The 24650-nt window shown below is 41.6% G+C and overlaps 1 protein-coding gene across 11 annotated transcripts in view; it reads left to right on the plus strand.

The window, feature by feature from the left end:
* LOC137632617 (polyamine-transporting ATPase 13A3-like) overlaps window positions 1-24650 on the plus strand; it is a 236480-nt gene that overhangs the window by 158844 nt on the left and 52986 nt on the right. For 9 of the 11 annotated variants that reach the window (XM_068364671.1, XM_068364669.1, XM_068364673.1 and 6 more), the window contains 4 exons: window positions 4885-5445; window positions 8477-8605; window positions 19860-20013; window positions 20233-20360. In XM_068364671.1, coding sequence (XP_068220772.1) covers window positions 4885-5445; window positions 8477-8605; window positions 19860-20013; window positions 20233-20360 — 972 coding nt within the window. The remainder of the gene's footprint in view (window positions 1-4884; window positions 5446-8476; window positions 8606-19859; window positions 20014-20232; window positions 20361-24650) is intronic. The other 2 variants (XM_068364677.1, XM_068364678.1) reach the window with 2 other exon arrangements.

The following is a 24650-nucleotide window of genomic DNA, read 5'->3' on the forward strand; positions in this document are numbered from 1 at the left end:
CTGCTTATGCACCAGTGAAACCCTCACTGAGATAACCTAGCTTTTCTCGGACATGGTTCCTGTAGATGAGAAAGTGCTGTTCTCCCTTCTTCTGATATTCCCTTGAGGACTCTGTCATTTGGAGAGGAGCCTTAAGCTGCTTAGCCTCCTATGGACTTTAATTAAAGCATAACATGCTTCCAGGGAGGGTAAATGGTTCCGCTTCAGTCGCTAACCCCGTCTGTTGCCACACCTGCTCCCATAGACCTTGGGCTTTGTTGCAAGACATGCAGTCCAAGCTTAGTCCTTGATAGAGGATTTTTTACGGAGAAGAACCTTCTTGCCAACAACCTTCCTACCGGTTGGTTGTACGCCCTGTTGACGCTGAGATATCCTACTCACGTCCGCCAGTTGAGATGGTTCCTCCTCCGGTGCGACCCAGTGTGGGTTGCCAGTCGCACGTTGACGTTAAGCGACTCTCGGAGGTGGTTGTGGACGTTCAGTGTGTCACTAGGAAGACGTTCAACAACCAGCAGAGGTGACTTGTTGTGACGCAGTGCGGCAACCTCAGCAACCCGATAAGGGGTTGTCTGCACAACCCAGACAGTCTAGACAGTTTCGGGTTGTCGCTGTTCTTCCTCGCTTCCCCATGGTTGACAGTTCACAGAATGTGCAGCAGTACCATGATCTTGTGTCCGGCTCCGTCACGCATCCACCAGTGCGACCGGATTCAGCGAGTCAGACGTTGCCCACTCCGTTGCCGTTTCCTCATCAGTTTCGGATGAGGAACCCTCTGATGAGGACATGGCTGAACAAGACAATCAACCCCCAGCCCTGCTTTCCTTCCAGAAGATGCTGAAGAAGGAATACGGCCCTGTCAGGCTGTGGATGAGTCTGGTTAAGACACTGTCATCCGTGGTTCAATTGGTGTCCCTTGGAAGACTACACCTCCATCCTCTTCGGTTTCATCTAGCTCTTCACTGGAAAAGGACAAGACGCTAGAAGCGGTCTCGATCCCGGTTTCCGGAAGATAAGTCTGGTCTGACTGGATGAAAGGACTTTATCAACCTTTGTTAGGGTATTCCCCTGACTGTTCAGACTCCCAACCACGTTCTCTTCTCAGACGCATCGGACGTAGGCTGGGGTGCGACCTTAGGCGGTAGGGAATGCTCGGGATTATGGAACTCGAGTCAAAGGACAATGCATTTCAACTGCAAGAAGCTTCTGGCAGTACGTCTGACCTGGAAAAGCTTCAGGTCTCTCCTTCAAGGCAAAGTAGTGGAGGTGAACACGGTCAACTCCCTGCTTTGATGTACATCTCCTAGCAAGGAGGGACCTACTCTCTGACATGGTACGAGTTCGCAAGTGACCTCCTCTCCTGTTCAACAGGTCTAGACTTTTCACTAGTAACAAGTTTCTTCCAAGGCAACTTGAATGTCTTAGCAGATTGTCTCAGTAGGAAGGTACAATAATTCCAACATATTGGACCCTCCACAAGGATGTATGCAAGAGACTTTGGGTCACCTGGGGCCAGCCAACCATAGATCTCTTCGCAACCTCGATGTCCAAGAGGCTCTCAATACTTTGCTCACCTTTCCCGGACCCAGCAGTAGTTCTTTTAGATGCCTTTCTACTTGATTGGTCTCATCTAGATCTATATGCATTCCCTCCGTTCTAGATTGTCAACAAGGTACTGCAGAAGTTCGCCTCTCACGAAGGGACAAGTGGACGCTAATTGCTTCCCTCTGGCCCGCGAGAGAATAACTTACCGAGGTACTTCGATGGCTAGTAGACGTTCCCAGAACTCTTCCCCTAAGGGTGGACCTGCTACGTCTGCCACGCGTAAAGAAGGTACTCCAAGGCCTCCACGCTCTTCGTCTCACTGCCTTCAGAGTATCGAAAGACTCTCGAGAACTAGAGGTTTTTCGAAGGAGGCAACCAGAGCGATTGCTAGAGCAAGGAGAACATCCACCCTTAGAGTCTACCAATCGAAGTGGGAAATCTTTCGAAACTGGTGCAAGTCAGTATCCGTATCCTCGACCAGTACCTCTGTAACTCAAATAGCTGACTTCCTCTTATATCTGAGGAAAGAGCGATCTCTTTCAGCTCCCACTATCAAGGGTTACAGAAGCATGTTGGCATCAGTCTTCCGTCACAGAGGCTTAGATCTTTCCAACAATAAAGATCTACAGGACCTCCTTAAGTCTTTTGAGACCACGAAGGAGCGTCGTTTGGTTACACCTGGTTGGAATTTAGACGTGGTTCTAAGATTCCTTATGTTAGACAGGTTCGAACCACTTCAATCAGCCTCCCTGAAAGATCTCACCTTTAAGACTCTTTTCCTGATATGCTTAACCACAGCTAAAAGAGTCAGTGGGATTCATGCCTTCAGCTAGAACATCGGATTCTCATCCGAAACGGCTACATGTTCTACATCTTGGTTTTTTAGCCAAACACGAGCTGCCTTCTCGGCCTTGACCAATATCGTTCGATATTCCAAACTTATCGTATGGTTGGAAATGAACTAAAAAGAGTATTATTTCCTGTAAGAGCTCTTAAGTTCTATTTTAAAACCTTTACGAGGCCCGTCTGAAGCTTTATGGTGTTCAGTTAAGAATTCATCTTTGCCTATGTCAGAGAATTCTTTATCCTATTTTTATCAGACTGTTAATACGAGAAGCTCATTCCCTTCTGAATGAGGAAGACCAAGCTTGGCTGAAGGTAAGGACACACGAAGTTAGAGCTGTCACAACTTCCGTGGCCTTTAAACAAAATAGATCTCTGCAAAATATATTCGACGCAACCTATTGGAAAAGCAAATCAGTGTTCGCGTCTTTTATCTTAAGAATGTCCAGTCTCTTTACGAGAACTGCTACACTCTGGGACCATTCGTAGCAACGAGTGCAGTAGTGGTGGGGGCTCCACCACTACAATTCCCTAATTCCAGAACCTTTTTAATCTTGCTCTTGAAATATTTTTGGGTTGTCCGGAAGGCTAAGAAGCCTTTCGCATCCTACTTGATTTGGCGGGTGGTCAAAATCATTTCTTGAGAAGCGCCTAGATTAAAGGTTTTGATGAGGACCTTTAGTATGGGTTGCAACCCTTCATACAGTACTTCAGCTCCTAGGAGTCGCTCAGCATCCTATGAGGATCGCGAGGCTCAGTAAGGAAGACGTACTTAAAAAGGCAGAGTAATTGTTCAAGTCGTCTTCCTTACCAGGTACTTATTTATTTTATGCTTGTTATTTTGAATAACTGCTAAAATAAAATACGGAATACTTAGCTCATAATGTCAACTTGTTATGCTGGTCTCTACCCACCCCCCTGGGTGTGAATCAGCTATATGATCATCGGGTAAGTTTGATATTGAAAAATGTTATTTTCCTTAGTAAAATAAATTTTTGAATATACTTACCCGATGATCATAAATTAAAGGACCCACCCTCCTCCCCAATAGAGAACCAGTGGGACAGAGGAGAAAATTGGTTCGTTGTTGACATCGAGTACTTGAGTACCTACTTGACAGATGGCGCCGTTGATGTACACCCCCACCTGTATAGCGATCGCTGGCGTATTCCTCCCGTAGGTTTTTTCTGTCGGGCAGCAGGGATGCAGCTATATGATCATCGGGTAAGTATATTCAAAAATTTATTTTACTAAGGAAAATAACATTTTTAAATGTTTGTAATGGGAAATGATGTTAAAATTGTAATCCCTAACATCAGAAATAAATACAAATTAATCATTCACTAAAAGAATTGAAATAGAGAAATTAACTTCATATTTGAGAGGAGTTGTGTCTGTCATGAGAGAGATGAGAGAGGAGGCGGTGGAGGGTTACTGCTCGGAAGGAGACTCCTCACATGAGAACTATTGGTAAAATATCTAGAATTTTCTATCTTAAATGACATTCACTATCATGAGCTGAATAAGTTAATTTACTTAAATTTCTTTAAGCATTAGTGGGGTTTGAGCAAATGCAAGTCAAAATAGGGTAAAAATCTTATAAACACAGAGTGAACACTGTGTCGGCTGCGTATGGGTACCGGTTGGTTGATTTTTCTCCTTATTGCATGCTAGTTTCTACTCGTCCACCAAAAAATGGCCATACGGCGCAAAAGATTTTCTCGCAGACCATTGTAATACTCTTACCCAATTAAAATTTGTGTGTTCATATCCCAATTTGCTCGCATTCAAAATTACTCGTAAACTGAGGTACAATTGAATAGTTCTTTGAGTAATTTTTTTTAAAACCTTAAAAAAGTCTCGTTCTTGTTGAAAAAAAATCCGACTAAACCTTAGAATAAAAAATTATACTATTGAGGTTACAGTACTTAATAGGTACATCTGTGTACGTTAGTATCTTAGTGGTTGCTGCTTTTTATTCATATGTAAATCTGAGTATAGGCTCAAGCTTGGACAGCTTTGATACAAATTATTGAAGTGTATTTATGTTGTAGAGTTCAAATACACTGTTTTTCATTTATCTGATTATTAAGTCTTTTATAAGATTCATCTCTTAAATCATGAATATTTTACATTCTTTACTGTAAAAGCAGTTGCTGTATGATAATACTGGTAGGTTTTGGGTAAATTTGAGTTCACACTTTTAAATATTCAGTCTAATGTAAAAAATTATGTTAATCGCATGCTTTGAGATTTCATATTACAGTACCTATTGATGGTCACTAAGGATCATTCTTGAACTTTTTAATGACTTTTAAACTAGAATTGAGCTGTGAAATGTAAATTATACTCCAGGGATGAATTTTTTGGCTAACTAATCCTGATCCTGTTTTTAAGGTTTGTGAAAGTTTTAGATGTTTAAAATATTTTCCAGATTATAAATATGTAAAGATCTTTTTGGTTGTGGGTTATCCAACTAACATGATGTAACCCAACCAGGCAATGGAGGAGCCCAGTGATGAAGACACACAACGCTTTGATAACCTCATTCCTACAATTGTCCGACCTCCAGCAACAACCTATCCTCCTAATCCTGTTCCTTCTACCAGTCATACCATATTACCTCAGAACTCAAGCCAGGTTCTTCTTCATCCATCCTCTCTAGTCATAGACTCAGAAAATTTGCAGTCAAATTCACTCTCCTCAATTCTCAATGAAAAATCTCAGCCTCGTGCAGTACCATCATCTATTACCATCCCACCATTGTTACCAACACTTCCTTCATCATGTCCTGTTCCTCAAAATTCATCATCATCTTTTACTCAACCTTTTTGCCAATCATATCATTCTTTGTTTGGTTTACCCTCTTATCACCCTCAAGCTCCTCCCTGTCCCCCATCAAATACGTGTGCCATGTCTCCGCACCCCACTGACACTGTGTGTACCCTCGTTGAAAGCACTGCTAGTGTACTGCACTTAAACACTGGTGATGGTGAAGCCCCTACTCAGAGTGAGAAAAAATTCACGTCCTCGACTCAGGATGCCCGTTTTGTGGAGCAGGTGATATTGATGTTGAAACTCTGGCCAGTTATTGTTTTATGCTAATTCTGAATTCTGTGTTTGATGTTCGTTTGCATGTCATTTGCTTACCTCAGAACCCAATCGTGTTTTATGCATGAAATATTAAATTCATAATTGCTTGTGAAGCTTTATATTTTTTTTTTTTTCAATTTAGCTGTTTTAGGTTAAGGAAAATCACCAGAGCAATGTGAAGTGTAAAATAACTTTATTAGTTATTGCCATGATTAGATATTAGTTATTCATGAATTGAAAAATAAGACTTTTGATATTTGTATGCTGTAGTTTGTAAAAACATGAAGATGTGAAGTAGAAAAGGCTACACTGAAGATCTGTTCCTATGATGTGTTGTAACTCTAGTTTTGATGTAAGTTGGAACATATAAATACAGTACTGTACCGATGTCACTCACATATGCTAATGCCATATTGAATTCATAATTTAGGTCATAAAAACACTTTATAACATGAAAGTATATCCATGATTGCAAAAACACATGGAAGATATGCATTTTCTTTAAAATGGCATGAAAATGAGGTAAAAATCTCAGTAATACGTTATGAACTCTGCGTTGGTGGCTTAGGGGCACGGTTGACTGATTTTGTGCTAGTCTTGTTAGTACTTGTCCTCACAAAGTGCTGATATGGTGCAAAATTTTTGCTTACAGACTGATGCAGTACTCTTAATTCAATTCAAATTTGTATGCTTGTATCCTGTGTTATTCATATTCAAAGTTATTCGTAGCCCGAGGTACCTCCACAACTAGAAAGCAGATTTGTATGCAGTCTATCATTTATGGTGTGATATTGTTACCACAGGAGAAAGGGCATAAGAAAGTTTTAAGATATCTTTGATTGGTTGCAAATTTTGAATTTTTTTCTGTAATACTTATGTAAAGCAGAATATTGAAAAAATTTAAGCAGAATTAACTTATAAATTTTGAATAAGGTCTTCTGCTCTACTAATCTGTTCAATAATGAAGTTGAAGATATGATATAGCAGGACTAATGTAGAGAAAATGCCACTTTCTTCAAAAGTTTTAGAGCATTATTAACACCTTTTTCTATTAAAGGGTCATCACTGAGGCACTGAATGACCTTTATATCTATCTCGTGTAAAATTCATTAAACATTTCTTATCTCTACAAGAGGTAAAACAGAAATATGATTCTTTCCCATTACTGGCCTTAAAACTGACACTTTTTGCCTGAAGCAGCAGATAGAGTTATGCTGAGGCAGTTTCAGGATATAAAAGGCTGTAAACTCATTCAAGTACAATTTTCTGTGCATATTTTGTAAAAAAATTAAAATGGTAACTTCACTATAACTACTGTATATCTAGAACTATATAATACTGTGAAATTTGAAAAAAGTAACCCTTTGACCCTTATTTTTCATAGCTAAAACATGATATTGCACTTAGGAAAATATACCCATCACAATAACACTGCAGTATGTGATGGGCACAGCAATGTACTGTACAAAAAATAATGCAAAGCTTAAAGAGGGCATTTGAAAATCTTAACATAAGTCATATTCAAGCTTATTTAACCAAGTGCATGGAAGGAAATAAGAATGATGTCCTACAAGCAGAACTTAAATATAAAGACGACTATGATATTGTAACCATTTAGCAGAGTTTATAAAGCACTTCTCAAATCATTCAAGGTAAACCTACTCCATATAGCCAAAATACAATTGCTAATTGATGCAAACTATCCTTGGAAACCAGTTGATATGTATGTTTAATGGCAAACGTGGTCCTGACAAATTCTCAGTTAGACATGTACAAGTATTTAAGGTAGGTACCAAAGACTGCTTAAAACAAAAATTTGATTTAAAATATAAATGCTTCAAGGGGTTTTAAGGTTCCGCTTGAAAGGTAGAATCAAGAGTCAGGGCAGTGGTCTCGAGACTTACCATATTAACATATGATCAGCACCTAAACCTCTTTCTACTAAGCTAGGGTGAGGGAGGGCCAGGCAATGACTGCTCATGATTCCGCAGGTAGACATATAGGTTCCAGCAAACCCCCCCATCCGTGACTCACAAGGAGAATGAGGTTGCAGATGCTACTAGAAACTATTGAGCTTAAGCAGCTCTCGAACACCCATCCAACAGATTACCATGTATGGGCATTTCCAATAGGTCACCACAACACATAAAGGTCTTGGCACCATCCTTTCAACAGTTTGTTATAATCACTTTTTAGCTTTTTGGTATACCAATGTTCCTGCATCCTTTCTTTTATCTTGCTGTCCAACCTCAGATTGGTTGCTTCATATTACAACTGGAATTTCCCCCAAGTTGCTTATTGGTGCTGATTGGCCTCCCAGGCTAGACACATTTGTGACAAAAACTCATGATCAAATAAGGTTAAATGATGGCACTTTTCACCTTCAAACCTTAGGAGGTACTGGAGGCAAGGGATTATTAATTAATGCATTTGAAGATGTCATTAAAAATTTTTATAAACATTCTTGGGAATGAGATTGCTGGTGTGTGTGACACTAGGTGTGAATAGTAACCAGATTTCACCACTAGAGGTGACCAGAGACATAGATAATTGATCAGTTGGTAAACTAGGGACTTTTACTAATGCAAAGTTTCTAGAGATGGCTGCTTTTGCGGATTAACCTATGACAATTTTATTTTGTAAGAAAAATTCAAACGCTATATAATTTGATGCAAATGGCTAGCCTTTTTGTCTTCTCAGGACATAGGTGACTGAAACAAAGTATATTTTCAAGTTCTCTTTTGTCACTGTAAGGTGACAGTACAGTACAGTAAAGAAATATCACAAGCCTTCTTTTTATAAATATTGCTTTCACATTTCACATTTTCCTTTGCTGATTTTTCTTTATTGTTATGGGAATGCCTGTTGGTAATTTTGTACAGAATCTTTTTACTAATACAAGACTATTTTCTTAATTTTATAAGGAATGATTTTAATGTGGTTTTTCTTATTTATAATTTAGTTTGTTTTCAAGTTGAATGCATTCATGTTATGACAGACCTTGGAAGAAGCAAGCTTGGGAAACTCCAATTACGACCAGGTTGCTCCAACTATCGTTCGTCCTTGTACAAAGGAATCATACATTGACCCACCAGATATTACAAATGTTGTCGAGACAGCCATGCAGGTGATTTCATTCTGTACCAGAATTTTTTTATAACTGTTTGCATGATATTGTTTTCTGTAAAGCTTAGTGTTACGATGGTGCTAATCTTCAAGTAGATTGTGGTATGTAAAATGTATTTGCTAAAGTGCTTGCTTTGTAGTTATTGCATGCTGTTGGAGTTATGGTGTCCTATGATTTATTTGCTAAGATGAAATAGTATAATACTGTATATCACTTTTACTAAATTTGAGAGCTTTTCCTTGACAATGGAGCATAGAAATGAAGTACCTGTAAATACATGTACATTAATACCTCTAGATACAAAATTAATTTATCCCAGAGTGGCTTTCGTACCATGATTTTTTCGTATAATGAGAGCAGTCACACATATAAATCGCCTAATTTGTTCGCTTTCATAATTATTTTACTGTACTGTATCGTGTGTGTGATATTACGTTACGGTATTAGCCATGGGTCCCAAGAAAGTTGTTTATGTCCAAGGAAAGAAGAGGATGATGCATCCTATGCAGACAAAGATGGAAATAATCAGGAAATACGAGGATGGCATATGGTTAAGTGTGACCGCAAAGGAATACTGTATGTCCAAAATCAGTCTACGATGGGAACGATTCTGAAGCAGAAGGAAGAAAAAGGCAGAAAAAAAACTTAATTTCATGTTAATTATGTTTCGTAAAATTAAGTGTTAATGTTTTCTGTCATTTATTAATCTGTTTTGTAAAGTTAAGTGTTTACATTTTCTGCCACTTGTTAACGATTTCCGCCATTTGTTATCCTCCTCTACGGCCCCGCCACTTTGCTCTCGGACATTGCCTTACTCCAAAGGTAAGGTTCCACATTTTTATTTATGTATTTTTACTGTTTGCTCTAATTATACATTTGTTTTAAACATAACCAATGGTCAAGTTATTATTGAAAGATCTAAATAATTGTAGTCATGCATTGAGTATTGTATAGTGGAGTGTATCCTTTCAATAATCATTGAATGTGGTGTTTTTATGGAGTCTGGAGCAAATTAGACTATTTACATGTAAAAGGCGACTCGCAAGACGAAAAAATCACTTTACGATAGCCACTACGGAATCAGTTAATTCCGTGTTGTGAGGCATTACTGTCGAACCTAATGCAATAGTAAATGGAAAATAACAAAAATGTGGAACATTACCTTCCTAGTGAGGCGATGTCCAAAAGCAAAAGTGACGGCAGAGGAGAACAAACGACAAAACTAACAAGTGGCAGAAAACATGAACACTTAACTTTATGAAACACACTAACAAATGGCAGAAAACATTAACACAACTTTACAAAACACCTTAACAAATGTTTTTTTAACATTCTAAATTTAGTCAGTTTATTCATCACTTCTACCTTTATGTTATTTTAAATCACTTTGACCTTCACCTTGGCCCACTAATGGCCTCTTTAAGAAATAGCAATCCAAAGAAGCTGGTTTCTACCTGCTTTGTCGACAGATTTTGGCCATATTCCTTAGCGATCCCACTTAACCGCATACCAGCCTCATACTTCGTAATTATCTCAAGCTTTGTCTCCATAGAAAGCATTCTCTTCTTTCCTTGAAAATCTGTAACATTCTTGGGACTCATGGCTAATACTGTACGAGTTGAAAAACGCAACAGGATAACTATACTGTAAATACGAAAATGAAATCACCAACAATGTGTATGATAGCACTGCCAAATGAAATGATCGAGGAACGCCAATACATAGATGCATGATGGGAAAAATGAGGACCAATAGGAGAGCAGGATCTTACGGCGGTAATTAGCATCAGGATAGAGAAATAACCAGTGGGAGAGTAGGACAGTGGCGGAGAGTTTACAGTTTGACAGCTTGCAGATTTTGAAATTATTTTCTCTGAGGCCGGGCGAATCTTGTTTTGTATCATGAGGGGTTTTTCGTAATATGAGGCAAAAAAATCTTCGTATCTCTTTTCGCACGTTGAATATTTCATATGCAGAGACTTTTGTATCGAGAGGTATCACTGTACTGGTAGTTGTCGTGAATTTAACTACCATAGATTATAATGCATGACAGTAATGCAATGTCAAGAATCATAAAACTAATTGGAGGTATTTGGTTTTCTTTAAAAATGCTATGCAGTATATGGTTTTTTTTGCAAATGTTTTGTTGTGATGATTAGTGTAACTGTTCTTCAAAATATTCAATGTACTTTATTCTTATAAATGATATTTCTATACTGTAAGAGTACTACCTTCTGTTGAAGTAGATGTGACTCAGTCCGTGCCAAGTAACAAGTAATGTACTCTATTTCAATTTAATGCATCTCATAACTTCAAATTTGTTGAATTGATGGTAAATACAGTACTGGAAATGCATTCATTTACTGATTAAAACCCCTTAATTTAGAATGAGTGCATTGTACCTTACAGGTTACTTTAGGAAGATGGTCATCATCTATTTCTCTTTCATAGTTTAGTCCATATTTCATAACTCCTTTTCTGTACTGGGCTGGCCTTTATCTATATGGGAACTTGGGCATATAACATTCTGATTTTTTACGAAGGTTGCACGTTGGCTTGTAATACTGTAATAATAATAATAATGATAAAAGATTATAGTCTTTTAAATAAGTATCTTTTCTCAGTCACATAAATAGCGTTTTTGCTATTGCATACATATTGCTAATCTTCAGTTCTATATTTCTCAAATTTTATTCTTTGCTGATTACGTATTAGTAGTCATATGAAAAATTTAAGTCAAGTGTAGTAGTAGAGGTAAGAAACATTTTTATTTCTTTTAAGTCTCCAATGTTGTAATTTTCAAGTGTTGAAATCTATTCCACCAATAGAAGTTATACACTGCCTGGAGTACATCCTGTTTAGTTATTTTTATTTAATTTAATAGATATCTGAAGTAATTACAATGAACAAATGACTTAATTCTACCTAGTCCATACTCCCTCTTGTAATGTTAGGTAAGAATTATTATCAAGTACTGAATGCAGCCCCAAGTCTTCCAATATGATACGTACCTCACTAGAAAAAGACAAAAAACTATATTATGTTCTCATTGCTGTTTCGGCAAGCGAGGTTGGAAGATGCAGTAGAAATCCAGTTGAATAGATTTTAGAATTATATATCTGGAGTTTTGTGGGTAACCTGATGGCTTTACTTATAAATAATGGATGAAAATAGGAGCAAACATAGTAGAGGCACTTGACAGCTAGATGGAAAAGTCCAAAGGGAATGAGCAAAGAAGTAAATGACAAAAAGCAGTACAGGAAGGGCTGAACCGTTGCTGTAGGGAAATCCTTTGGTATTTTGCATAATATTTGTAAGAAATAGCTTAGCTTTCAGTGTACATATAATACTTATGATAGGAGTCCATTTGTTACCTTAAGCTTTGCTTAACTAAACTAAATAGCCTAGCTCACCTAAAGTATCATTAAACGATGATCATTAGTAATGTGAAAGTAAATTTCATGAAATTGTAACAAATATTTATATAACAGTTTACAATAATTAACAAAACAATAATTAGGTGAAAAATAAAAAATAATACTCAACCTGATAATCAGTAATTATAATTTCTTCTTTATAATTCTCAATTGGCTGATGTTATACTGACTTATATTGGGAAGGGTAAAGCATAACACAGGTTGTTAGGAGGTAAGACTTTTGATTATACAGGTGTATGGTTATCATGTATTCCTCCCCTTCCTCTTCCATCAGTGGATCAATTAAAATTTAAACGCACTTCGCCTCTCTCACATCAGAACACGAACAAGTTGAAGGCACTGGATGACCATTTCTTTAATTGCCTCTTTCTTCTTTTCAATGTCGATAAGTTTATAACAAGCAATGGCATCCTAAATTTGTCTCAACTTTTGTAAACATTTCTTAGTTTATATCTGTAACTTCCAAAATTTTTATTCCTTTTAATAAGGAGATTGATTCAGGGCGAACTGGATACGGTCGTTAGAATCATTTAACAAGGGTTTAGATGACTGATGGAGGGAGCAGATCAGAAGTGTTGTGGTGAATGTTATAATTGTTTTAGTTTAATTTAAGGGTGAGGTACTCAAGTTTGAAGGGTATTAACAATGTGAGTCCTGGGTAAGCATTAAAATACTGTAATAGATTTTGTATTAGAAATTATTGATTTAGGTCTTATTTCATAGTGATTACTTATATGATAGTTTAATATGCTAGAAAAGTTTAAAGAAAGAAAAGTGTATAAAAGATCAGTAATGATACAAATTCCAAAAAATATATTCACTTTAATGAATATAGTATGGATATTTGTTTTGTGTGTGGTTGATAAACACCAATACAGATATTTAACGATGAAATATATTACATAAATTTTGAAGTTTATGTATACAAAATAATTGAGCATAATTTCATTCGGTACCAAGTTAACTAAAGCGACACCTAAACATTATGTACCTACACCACATACAGCTTAAGAGATCCGCAGAAAAATGAACACATACACTTTTGATATTTTATTCAAGTATTTCATTCAGTCATTTAATTTACATTTTTCAATATTAAACTTAGCCGGTGATCATATAGCTGTCAGCTCTGCTGCCCGACAGAAAAACCTAAGGACAAAATACGCCAGCGATCGCTATACAGGTAGGGGGTGTTCATCAACAGCGCCATCTGTTGAGCAGGTACTCAAGTACTCTCAGTAAACACAGAACCAATTTTCTCTCTGTCGTGCCACTGGCAAGACCTACTAAATACGCTGTTGCTTTCTGGATTGATTTTCACGTTATTTGGTGAAGTATTCATTTCTGGTTATTAGCTTTCGCTGTGCAGAGGTTATCTTCAATACTTCCTTGCATTCTTTTATTGAATTTTGGATTATTTGTTGACGACTTGGATAGATTTTGAATTCCCTCTTTGACTAATTCAAGATGTCTGACCCTTCTCAAGTCCCCAAGTACAGGAAGTGTAGCGCTAGGGACTGTTCAAGGCGTCTTCCGAAGGCCTCTATCGATCCGCACACCATTTGTTCCAATTGTCGGGGTAAAGCCGGTCAATTGGAAGATCGATGTGAGGAATGCGTTGGGCTTTCGGAATTCGATTTTCAAGAATTCCTGAAATATTCACGTAGGCTAGAGAGAGATAGAGTCAGGAGGAGTTCGTCTCGCTCAGTTGATTTTTCCTCTCCCCATGCCCCACAACCTATTCCTTCCCCTGTAGTGGTTGCTCCCGACCCCCCTTCTAGCACTCATCAACCTTCGATGGCAGATATGATGCGTGCCATCCAGGCTCTGGGTGATAGAGTCGAGTCATTGGCGAGTGACCGCAATCAACTCATGGCTGACGTCAGGGAGTTGAAGGGTAAGAGTGCAGTGGGAAGTGAAGTGAGTGTTAGTGCAGTGAAAAGTGTCAGTGTTACGCATGAGGGTGCGTCTGTTCGTGCCTGTCGTCCTCCCAGTCCGGGACCTCTTGCAAGCTCCCAAGCCCAGGGGAGAAGCAATGTCGTACGACCAAAGGGTTCGACAGGCTTTAATCAGCGGACAGACGTTCCCTCCGTGGTTTCGGACGTATCCTTCCTAGATCGCCCCACCCACAAGAAGACGAGTGAGCCCGTTCATTCCTCGTCTGCGGAAGAGGTTTCACGCCAGAAACGATGGACCAAGGTCTCACGGCCTCTTAAACGCAAGGTCCCTTCCGCGCAAGTCCAACGGCCCAGGTGTAGCCACTGGGTCAGTTCGGACTCGCTGCAGTCCTCCGACGACTGCACACCTCCTAAGAGAGGCAAAGTGGTACCGCAACAGGCAGTAACTCCGTCTGTTGCCGCACCTGCTGCTATAGACCGTAAGTGGTCTTTGCTACAGTCTATGCAGACTCAGTTAGCTTCTTTCATGCAGGAGTATCGTGCGGAGAAGGTTGACGCTGCACCCGTTAGCCTACAACCAACCACGGTTGTGCGCCCAGTAGACGCTGAGGCTGCCTACTCCCACACTCCAGCTGTGAGAGTTCCACCACCCATGCGCAGTCGTCCCTGCCAGACGCATGTTGACGTTCACCGACGCACGGAACCCTCCGTTGACGTTCGCGTGCTACCACAACAACAGGAGGGTGGAGTTAAGTTGCCGTGTTTTGACGCTGTGCGTCAACCTCCGCAACCCACTGTGGTTTCCACTACTCGACCGCAGTCAGGAGTAGACGCCTTGCGTCCCCACACAGCTATGGTTGTTGCCAGTTCACAGACTGACCAACAGTTCCATGACGTTGGGTCCAGTGCAGCCACGCATGCACCCGTGCTGCCGGACTCAGCCGACCAGTTTTTACCTACTCCTTTGCCGCTTCCTCCTCAACATTCAGACGATGGACTCTCTGATGATGACGACGCTGCACATCTTGACGACCAACACACGGACATCGACGAACCCAAGACCACGCCTCCCTCCTTAGACTTTAGGAAAGTGCTTGCACTGTTCAAGGATTTATATCCTGATCAGTTTGTGTCTGCAGCACCACGCTCGCCTCCCTCTGAGTTCGCTTTAGGCATGCAGTCATCCGCACCTGCCTTTACGAAGCTCGTACTCGCTCGCTCGTCCAAGAGAGCTTTAAGAGTACTGGGAGATTGGTTGCAGTCCAAAAAGCAACTTGGGAAGACAGCCTTCATGTTTCCCCCGGCCAAGCTTGCTTCCAGATCTAGCGTCTGGTATGCCACGGGAGAAGTTCTCGGCTTGGGAGTTCCTGCCTCTGCCCAGGGCGACTTCTCAAGTCTGGTAGACTCTCCCCGCAGGCTGGCCATGAGACGCTCCAAGATTTGTTGGACTCCTTCGGATATGGACCATCTTATGAAAGGAGTATTTCGAGCATTCGAAGTCTTTAACTTTTTGGACTGGTGTTTGGGAGCGTTGAGCAGGAAGACCTCCCCTTCTGACAAGGAAACTTCCATGCTCATTATGTCCTGCATGGACAAAGCCATACGGGATGGTTCTAGTGAGCTTGCGGCTTCTTTCGTGTCCGGGGTCCTCAAGAAGCGGGATCACCTTTGCTCCTTCTTGTCAGCTGGAGTCACCCCATGTCAAAAGTCGGAACTTATGTTTGCTCCTCTCTCGAAGTGCCTCTTCCCTGAGGAGTTGATCAAGGAGATTGCCGCCTCCTTGATCCAGAAAGACACTCATGACCTGGTTGCGTCATCCGCACGCAAAGCCACCCCTTTGCTCTCCGTGCCTAGACCCAGGATGGACACTCCAGCGTCAAGATTCATTCCGCCCTTTCGTGGCAGAGCCTCCAGCATTGGAGGTGCTCGTGCCGAAGGTCAACGCGGGAGCAAGAAGAAGGGTTCCAAGTCCTTTAGAGGCAGAGTCTGACTGCCACCTTCTTCAGACAGCAGTGGGAGCCAGGCTCAAGAACTACTGGCAGGCCTGGGAGAACAGGGGCGCTGACGCACAATCTGTGAAGTTACTCAGAGAGGGGTACAAGATTCCATTCTTGCGCAAGCCCCCTCTAGCAACTACTCCCATCGACCTCTCTCCCAGGTACAGAGAGGAGGACAAGAGACTAGCTTTGCAGCAAGAGGTGTCTCTCTTTCTACAAAAGGGAGCGGTAGTCAAAGTCCGGGACCATCAATCCCCGGGCTTCTACAACCGTCTCTTCTTAGTGGCGAAGAAGACAGGCGGGTGGAGGCCGGTGCTAGACGTCAGTGCTCTGAATGTCTTTGTCACAAAGCAGACGTTCGCCATGGAGACGACAAAGTCGGTTCTAGCATCGGTCAGGAAGGAAGACTGGATGGTCTCGTTAGACCTAAAGGACGCTTACTTTCACGTCCCCATCCACCCAGATTCCCAACCTTTTCTAAGGTTCGTTTTCGGGAAGGTTGTATACCAGTTTCAAGCCCTGTGCTTTGGCCTAAGCACGGCACCTCTTGTTTTTACGAAACTGATGAGGAATATTGCCAAATTCCTGCATTTAGCAGACATCAGAGCTTCCCTCTATTTGGACGACTGGCTTCTAAGAGCTTCGTCAAGTTGTCGCTGTCTGGAGAATCTAAAGTGGACTCTGGATCTGACCAAGGAATTGGGTCTCCTGGTCAATATGGAAAAGTCCCAACTCGTCCCATCCCAAACTATAGTGTACCTAGGAATGGAGATTCAGAGTCAAGCTTTTCGGGCTTTTCCGTCGGCCCCCAGAATCAGTCAAGCCCAAGAATGCTTCCAGAACATGCTGAAGAAGGACCGATGTTCAGTCAGACAGTGGATGAGTGATAGGGACGCTTTCATCACTGGACCAGTTCATCGCGTTAGGGAGACTCCACCTCCGACCCCTTCAATTTCACCTAGCTGTTCACTGGAGAAAGGACAAGACGCTAGAAGCGGTCTCGATTCCTATTTCCGAGAAGATGAAGTCTTCACTGACTTGGTGGAAGGACAACATTGTCCTCAGAGAGGGTCTGCCACTGGCTGTTCAGACCCCCAACCACATTCTCTTCTCGGACGCATCGGACACGGGCTGGGGTGCGACATTGGACGGTCGGGAATGCTCGGGCACGTGGAATGCGGATCAAAGAACGTTACACATCAACTGCAAGGAGCTACTGGCAGTTCATCTGGCCTTGAGAAGCTTCAAGTCCCTCCTTCTAGGCATGGTGGTGGAGGTGAACTCCGACAACACCACAGCCTTGGCGTACATCTCCAAGCAAGGAGGGACTCATTCGAAGACGTTGTACGAGATCGCAAGGGACCTCCTCACCTGGTCAAGAGATCGAAACATATCGCTAGTAACGAGGTTCATTCAAGGCAACATGAATGTCATGGCAGACCGCCTCAGCCGGAAGGGTCAAATCATCCCAACAGAGTGGACCCTTCACAAGAATGTATGCAAGAGACTATGGGCCTTGTGGGGTCAGCCTACCATAGATCTGTTTGCAACCTCGATGACCAAGAGGCTCCCAATTTATTGCTCACCGATTCCGGACCCAGCAGCAGTTCACATAGATGCCTTTCTTCTGGATTGGTCCCATCTAGACCTTTATGCATTCCCCCCGTTCAAGATTGTCAACAGAGTACTGCAGAAGTTCGCCTCTCACGAAGGGACAAGGTTGACGTTGGTTGCTCCCCTCTGGCCCGCGAGAGAATGGTTCACTGAGGTACTGCAATGGCTAGTAGACGTTCCCAGAACACTTCCTCTAAGAGTGGACCTTCTGCGTCAGCCGCACGTAAAGAAGGTACACCCAAGCCTCCACGCTCTTCGTCTGACTGACTTCAGACTATCGAAAGACTCTCGAGAGCTAGAGGCTTTTCGAAGGAGGCAGCCAGAGCGATTGCTAGAGCAAGGAGGACATCCACTCTTAAAGTCTACCAGTCGAAGTGGGAAGTCTTCCGAAGCTGGTGCAAGTCGGTATCAGTATCCTCAACCAGTACCTCTGTAACTCAGATAGCTGACTTCCTTTTATACCTAAGGAAGGAAAGATCTCTTTCAGCTCCCACGATCAAGGGTTACAGAAGCATGTTGGCAGCAGTCTTCCGTCACAAAGGCTTAGATCTTTCCAACAACAAAGATCTACAGGACCTCCTTAAGTCTTTTGAGACCTCGAAGGAGCGTCGGTTGGCCACACCAGGTTGGAACTTAGACGTGGTACTAAGATTCCTTATGTCAGAAAGGTTCGAACCACTTCAATCAGCCTCTTTTAAAGATCTCACTTTGAAGACCCTTTTCCTCGTCTGCTTAGCAACAGCTAAAAGAGTCAGTGAGATACACGCCTTCAGCAGGAACATTGGATTTACATCTGAAACGGCTACATGTTCCTTACAGCTTGGTTTTTTAGCCAAAAACGAACTTCCTTCTCGTCCTTGGCCCAAATCGTTCGATATTCCAAGCTTTTCTAATTTGGTTGGAAATGAACAAGAAAGAGTTCTATGCCCTGTAAGAGCTCTTAAGTACTATTTGAGACGTACTAAACCGTTACGAGGACAGTCAGAAGCTTTATGGTGCGCTATTAAGAAACCTTCTTTACCTATGTCGAAGAATGCAGTTTCTTATTATATCAGACTTTTGATTCGAGAAGCTCATTCCCATCTGAATGAGGAGGACCATGCTTTGCTGAAGGTAAGGACACATGAAGTTAGAGCTGTCGCAACTTCAGTAGCCTTCAAACAAAACAGATCTCTGCAGAGTGTAATGGATGCAACCTATTGGAGAAGCAAGTCAGTGTTCGCATCATTTTACCTTAAAGATGTCCAGTCTCTTTACGAGAACTGCTACACCCTGGGACCATTCGTAGCAGCGAGTGCAGTAGTGGGTGAGGGCTCAACCACTACATTCCCCTAATCCCATAACCTTTTTAATCTTTCTCTTGAAATGTTTTTTATTGTTGTTTTTTGGGTTGTCCGGAAGGCTAAGAAGCCTTTCGCATCCTGGTTGATTTGGCGGGTGGTCAAATTCTTTTCTTGAGAAGCGCCTAGATTAGAGGTTTTGATGAGGTCCTTTAGTATGGGTTGCAACCCTTCATACTTCAGCTCCTAGGAGTCGCTCAGCATCCTATGAGGATCGCAAGGCTCAGTAAGGAAGACGTACTTAAAAAGGCAGAGTAATTGTTCAAGTCGACTTCCTTACCAGGTACTTATTAATTTTGTTTGTTATTTTGAATAACTGCTAAAATGAAATACAAAATACTTAGCTCTTAATGTAAACATATAATGCTGGTCTCTACCCACCCCCCTGGGTGTAATCAGCTATATGATCACCGGCTAAGTTTAATATTGAAAAATGTTATTTTCATTAGTAAAATAAATTTTTGAATATACTTACCCGGTGATCATATATTAAAGGACCCTCCCTTCCTCCCCAATAGAGACCCAGTGGACCGAGGAGAAAATTGGTTCTGTGTTTACTGAGAGTACTTGAGTACCTGCTCGACAGATGGCGCTGTTGATGAACACCCCCTACCTGTATAGCGATCGCTGGCGTATTTTGTCCTTAGGTTTTTCTGTCGGGCAGCAGAGCTGACAGCTATATGATCACCGGGTAAGTATATTCAAAAATTTATTTTACTAATGAAAATAACATATTTATTTTCTAACTGTCCCTCATTCTTGAGATACAAAGGATGTGAATGATTAGTGAGGTAGAGGTACAATAAAGTATAAATAACTAGCTAGTAGGAGGTGACCCCTGGTAGTTAGGCAAAATCTAAATTCATGAAAGGCTTTGGTACCAAGAGTCCCTTAAAATCTGTTATAACCTGTACAGTATTGTATTTTTAATATTGACCAAAAGTTATAAGTAAAAATTATGACTTCTAGGTCCCGTATGAAATTGGCATAGTACGTCAGTTTCCCTTCAGCAGTAATTCCCAGCGTATGTCTGTGATGGTACGTGTGTTAGGTCGCCAATTCATGGACCTTTATGTTAAAGGAGCTCCTGAAGTTGTTCAGAGTCTTTGCAACCCAGAAACACGTAAGTTACTTTTTTAGTATATTTAGCAAATGATATTAAAGTCTTTCTTGTATTTTCAACATTTCTTTAAATATGTTAAAATGAAAGTAGCTTGCATTCAAATATGGTGAGTGTATTATCTTTCTATTTTAAGAAACCTCTAAGAATTTCAAATGAAGATGATTTAAAAATCAATTCTTTTAGTACCAGACTACTTAGATTAAAAATCTATTCTTTCAGTACCAGACGACTTAGGCAGCATTCTTACTCAATATACAGTTCAAGGTTTCCGTGTTATTGCACTGGCACACCGTACCTTGGACACAAAACTCTCATGGCATGCTGCCCAAAGAATCCCAAGAGATCAGGTAAGCAGTATGGTATTATTTACATAAAAAAGGTATGACTTTATAATGCTCCATTGTTTCAGTGGCTTTGAATTCTTGAATTCGCCCTGCTAATGGATCCCCCTTGCAGTCTGATACTGGTTACCAGACTGCTTCCCATCTGAGCCACCATTTCTACCACTATCTCAGTATTTTTCAATCAAGAAGCATGTTGATACATTCTTCTTCTTGATCTGTGTCCATTTCTATTAGATATCCCAATCTTACCTAGCAGAAAAGATATTGAAATTTCTCAGAAGACAGCCACATTGTCATCTTACCATGACTAAAGGAGACTGCAGATTACATGCTCTATCTGTTCTTGTGGATTTTACAATTGATTGTGACATACTCTCCTAATTACCAAAATTTAGAGCTAAAAGCTACTTTGAAGTTAAGGGAATTTCACGTCATTTTGGTATTCACTTAAGAGATATGATGGGCAATGACCTTGAGGATGGGACTTTATAAACATAGAGCATTGGAAATGTATTTGAGGAAAGCTGTTCCTTTAGAGCAAAATGTCAAAAACTAAGAATTGTGGTGTATGTTGTATTGCAAGACCTTTTTCTTACAACTTAATATTATTTATTTTGAAGAATTTTATCATTAATGCTCATGTACAGTTAGGCAAAGGATGTCGCATTCTGCAGCAAGTAAGGGCAGATAATATTAGGAGAGTTGTCTCATCATTTAATTTCATTAAGAATATATCTTTAGATGAAATAGACACTACAGCTGTATTGAATTGTAATACAGCATTTGATTCCTTTTATTTGAATTCTTTTCTATATAACTGTAAAGACTCCTGGTCATCAAGTCGCATTCTCGGCTGGGGATGTTTAATATTGATTTATATAAAGATTATTTTTCAATATTAATTTTACCCGATGATCATGTAGCTGTCAACTCTGTTGCCCGACAGAAATCTACGGTCGGGATACGCCAGCGATCGCTATACAGGTGGGGGTGTACACAACAGCGCCATCTGTGGTCAGGTACTCCAGTACTTCTTTGTCAACACCACCTCAATTTTTCCTCTGTCGTGCCACCGGCTAGACCTACTTGGATACGCTGTTGATTCTGGAGTTATTGTTCACGATTTGGTGATGTATTTGCTCTAGAGTTTAGCCTTCGCTATTCAGGAAGCTTTAACATTAGCTTAGCAAGTTTTTGGAATTAATTTGATTTAATTTTGGTGACGAAGAGAGTATGAACTCTCTTTCACTTTTAAATGGCCGACCCTTCCCTTAGACGGAAGTGTTGGTGTCGAAGAGAGTATAGACTCTCTTTCTTAATTTTGCTTAACAAAGTTATAGATTTAGTTTATATCTCTCCGTCTTTTATAGGCCTCTTCGATTAACTTCCTTTTATTATAAACTTACTAAAATTAATTTTTATGTTTGTTTATATGCGACCTTTCCTAATAGTAGGCGGTCTTTTCTTGGAACCGAAGTTAATTTACATTGAGCCCGTCATATCGTTTTTGCCTGTTAAGATTTTATGCTATTTTAATTTTAATGTTTTTGAAAGAATTTCTTTGATAGTCTCGTACTGTTTTCAAAGTTGAACTAACGTTTTGTTTTGTCTCCGCAGTTGTTGACGTTCAGAACGTTCAACTTGCGCTCTATCGTTACGATAGAGAGAGAGTATTCACGGTTTCACGTTGCAGTAAGAGTAAACCGATTCTAGCGTTTTGTTCATTCTTTCTTAGCTTAAATGGTTTTAATTCTAATAAAGGAACTTTTTATTTGGGAAATCTTTCAGTTTTTTTCCTTTAACAATAATATGTTTTAACGATATATATAATTGGGCTCATCTCTCAGGTTCTAAGTCAAGAGAGAGAGAGAGAGAGAGAGATAGAGACGGAGGGAGAGAGAGGAGGATAAACGTTTCGTTCAAGCGGGTAACGTTGTTATCGTTTTTGCTCTTCTCCCTAGTCTCTTTAGGGGAAGAAGGTAAACGTTTCTAGAGTTTTATTCTTGTTCCCAGGCTTTATGCGGCGAGAGATTTTAAACGTAGTTTATTTGATCTAGTGTTTAGTCTCTTTTCCAGCCACTGAATTCTTTATCTTTCATTATGTTTTTCTGTTACATTGTAATACTGTTTTCGCAATTACTAACTTTTAATGAAGGATAGAATTGCGTGTTTCAGGTACAAACCACTTAAAGTTTCGAGTTCAGTGAAATAAGTGCAAACAGAAAATCAAAAGTGATAAAGTGATAAGCGCAAAGTGTTACAGTGTTGCGTTCGAGGGTTCGTCTGTTCGTGCCAGTTGTTCGCCTAGTCTGGGACCTCTTACAAGCTCCCAAGCCCAGGGGAGAAGTAATGTCGAAGGACTTATGGGTTCATCAGGCCTTGATCGACGAACAGACGTTTCCCTCCGTGGTTTCGGGTGTACCCACTCACGTAGCCGACGTGATCACCCCACCCACACAAAGACGAGAGAGCCCATTTATTCCTCGTCTGCGGAAGAGGTTTCTCGCAGAAACCATGGACCAAATCTTGCAGCTTTTAAGTGCAAGTCGGTCCCTTCCGCGCAAGTCCAACGGCCTAGGTGTAGCCACTGCCACTGGGTCAGTTCGGACTTGCTGCAGTACGACAACTGCACACCTCCCAGAGAGGCAAGGTGGTACCGCAACAGGCAGTAACTCCGTCTGTTGCTGCACCAGCTGTTTTAGACCCTCAGTCACAACGGACAGTAGCTCCGTTTGTTGTTGTCTTTCATAGACCCTAGTGGTCCATGCTGCAGACTATACAGTCTCAGCTTGCTCCTTCATACAGGAGTATCATGCTGGAAGGTTGACAATGCAGCCTGTTAACCTACAACCCGCCGAGGTTGTGCGCTCAGCAGATACTGCGGCTGCCTGCTCCCACCCTCCACCTGTGAGAGATCCACCTCCGATGCGCAGTCCACCCTGCCAGACGCATGTTCTTGCTGCGCCTCCTGCTTTCATGCGTGAGTTGCCGCATCGGGAGTTGCCGGGTTCCAGCACTATGAGGCAACCTCCTCAACCCATGAAGCAGGAGCCTCATGCTATGCGGCATCCTCCTCAACCCATGAGGCAGGAGCCTCATGCTATGCGGCAACCTCCTCTACCCATGAGGCAGGAGCCTCATGCTATGCGGCATCCTCCTCAACCCATGAGGCAGGAGCCTCATGCTATGCGGCATCCTCCTCGACCCATGAGGCAGGAGCCTCATGCTATGAGGAGCCTCATGCTATGCGGCATCCTCCTCAACCCATGAGGCAGGAGCCTCATGCTATGCGGCAACCTCCTCTACCCATGAGGCAGGAGCCTCATGCTATGCGTCATCCTCCTCAACCCATGAGGCAGGAGCCTCATGCTATGCGGCATCCTCCTCAACCCATGAGGCAGGAGCCTCATGCTATGAGGAGCCTCATGCTATGCGGCATCCTCCTCAACCCATGAGGCAGGAGCCTCATGCTATGCGGCAACCTCCTCAACCCATGAGGCAGGAGCCTCATACTATGCGGCATCCTCCTCAACCCATGCGGCATGAGCCTCATCCCTTGCAGCATGAGCCTCATCCCATGCAGCATGAGCCTCATACCATGCAGCATGAGCCTCATCCCATGCAGCATGAGCCTCATCCCATGCAGCATAAGCCGCATGCCATGCAACATGCTCTGCATACCTTACAGCATGCTCTGCATACCTTACAGCATGCTCTGCATACCTTACAGCATGCTCTGCATACCTTACAGCATGCTCTGCATTCCTTACAGCATGCTCTGCATTCCTTACAGCATGCTCTGCATACCTTACAGCATGCTCTGCATACTATGCTCTGCATACAGCATGCTCTGCATACCTTACAACATGCTCTGCATTCCTTACAGCATGCTCTGCATACAGCATGCTCTGCATACCTTACCGCATGCTCCTCAGTCACACATCTTTGGTTGTTGCCAACTCACAAGACTGTCAAGCAGTTTCATAACGTTGCCTTCTGGTCTGCTGCTTTTGCACCAGTGAAACCCTCACTGAGAGAACTTAGCTTTTCTCGGATATGGTTCCTGTAGATGAGAAAGTGCTATTCTCCCTCCTTCTGATATTCCCTTGAGGACTCTGTCATTTGGAGAGGAGCCTTAAGCTGCTTAGCCTCCTATGGACTTTTATTTAAGCATAACATGCTTCCAGGGAGGGTAATGGTTCCGCTTCAGTCGCTAACCCCGTCTGTTGCCACACCTGCTCCCATAGACCTTGAGCTTTGTTGCAAGACATGCAGTCCAAGCTTAGTCCTTGT

The sequence above is a fragment of the Palaemon carinicauda genome, chromosome 41, assembly GCF_036898095.1.
Source record: "Palaemon carinicauda isolate YSFRI2023 chromosome 41, ASM3689809v2, whole genome shotgun sequence".
In the NCBI taxonomy this organism is placed as follows: Eukaryota; Metazoa; Arthropoda; class Malacostraca; order Decapoda; family Palaemonidae; genus Palaemon; species Palaemon carinicauda.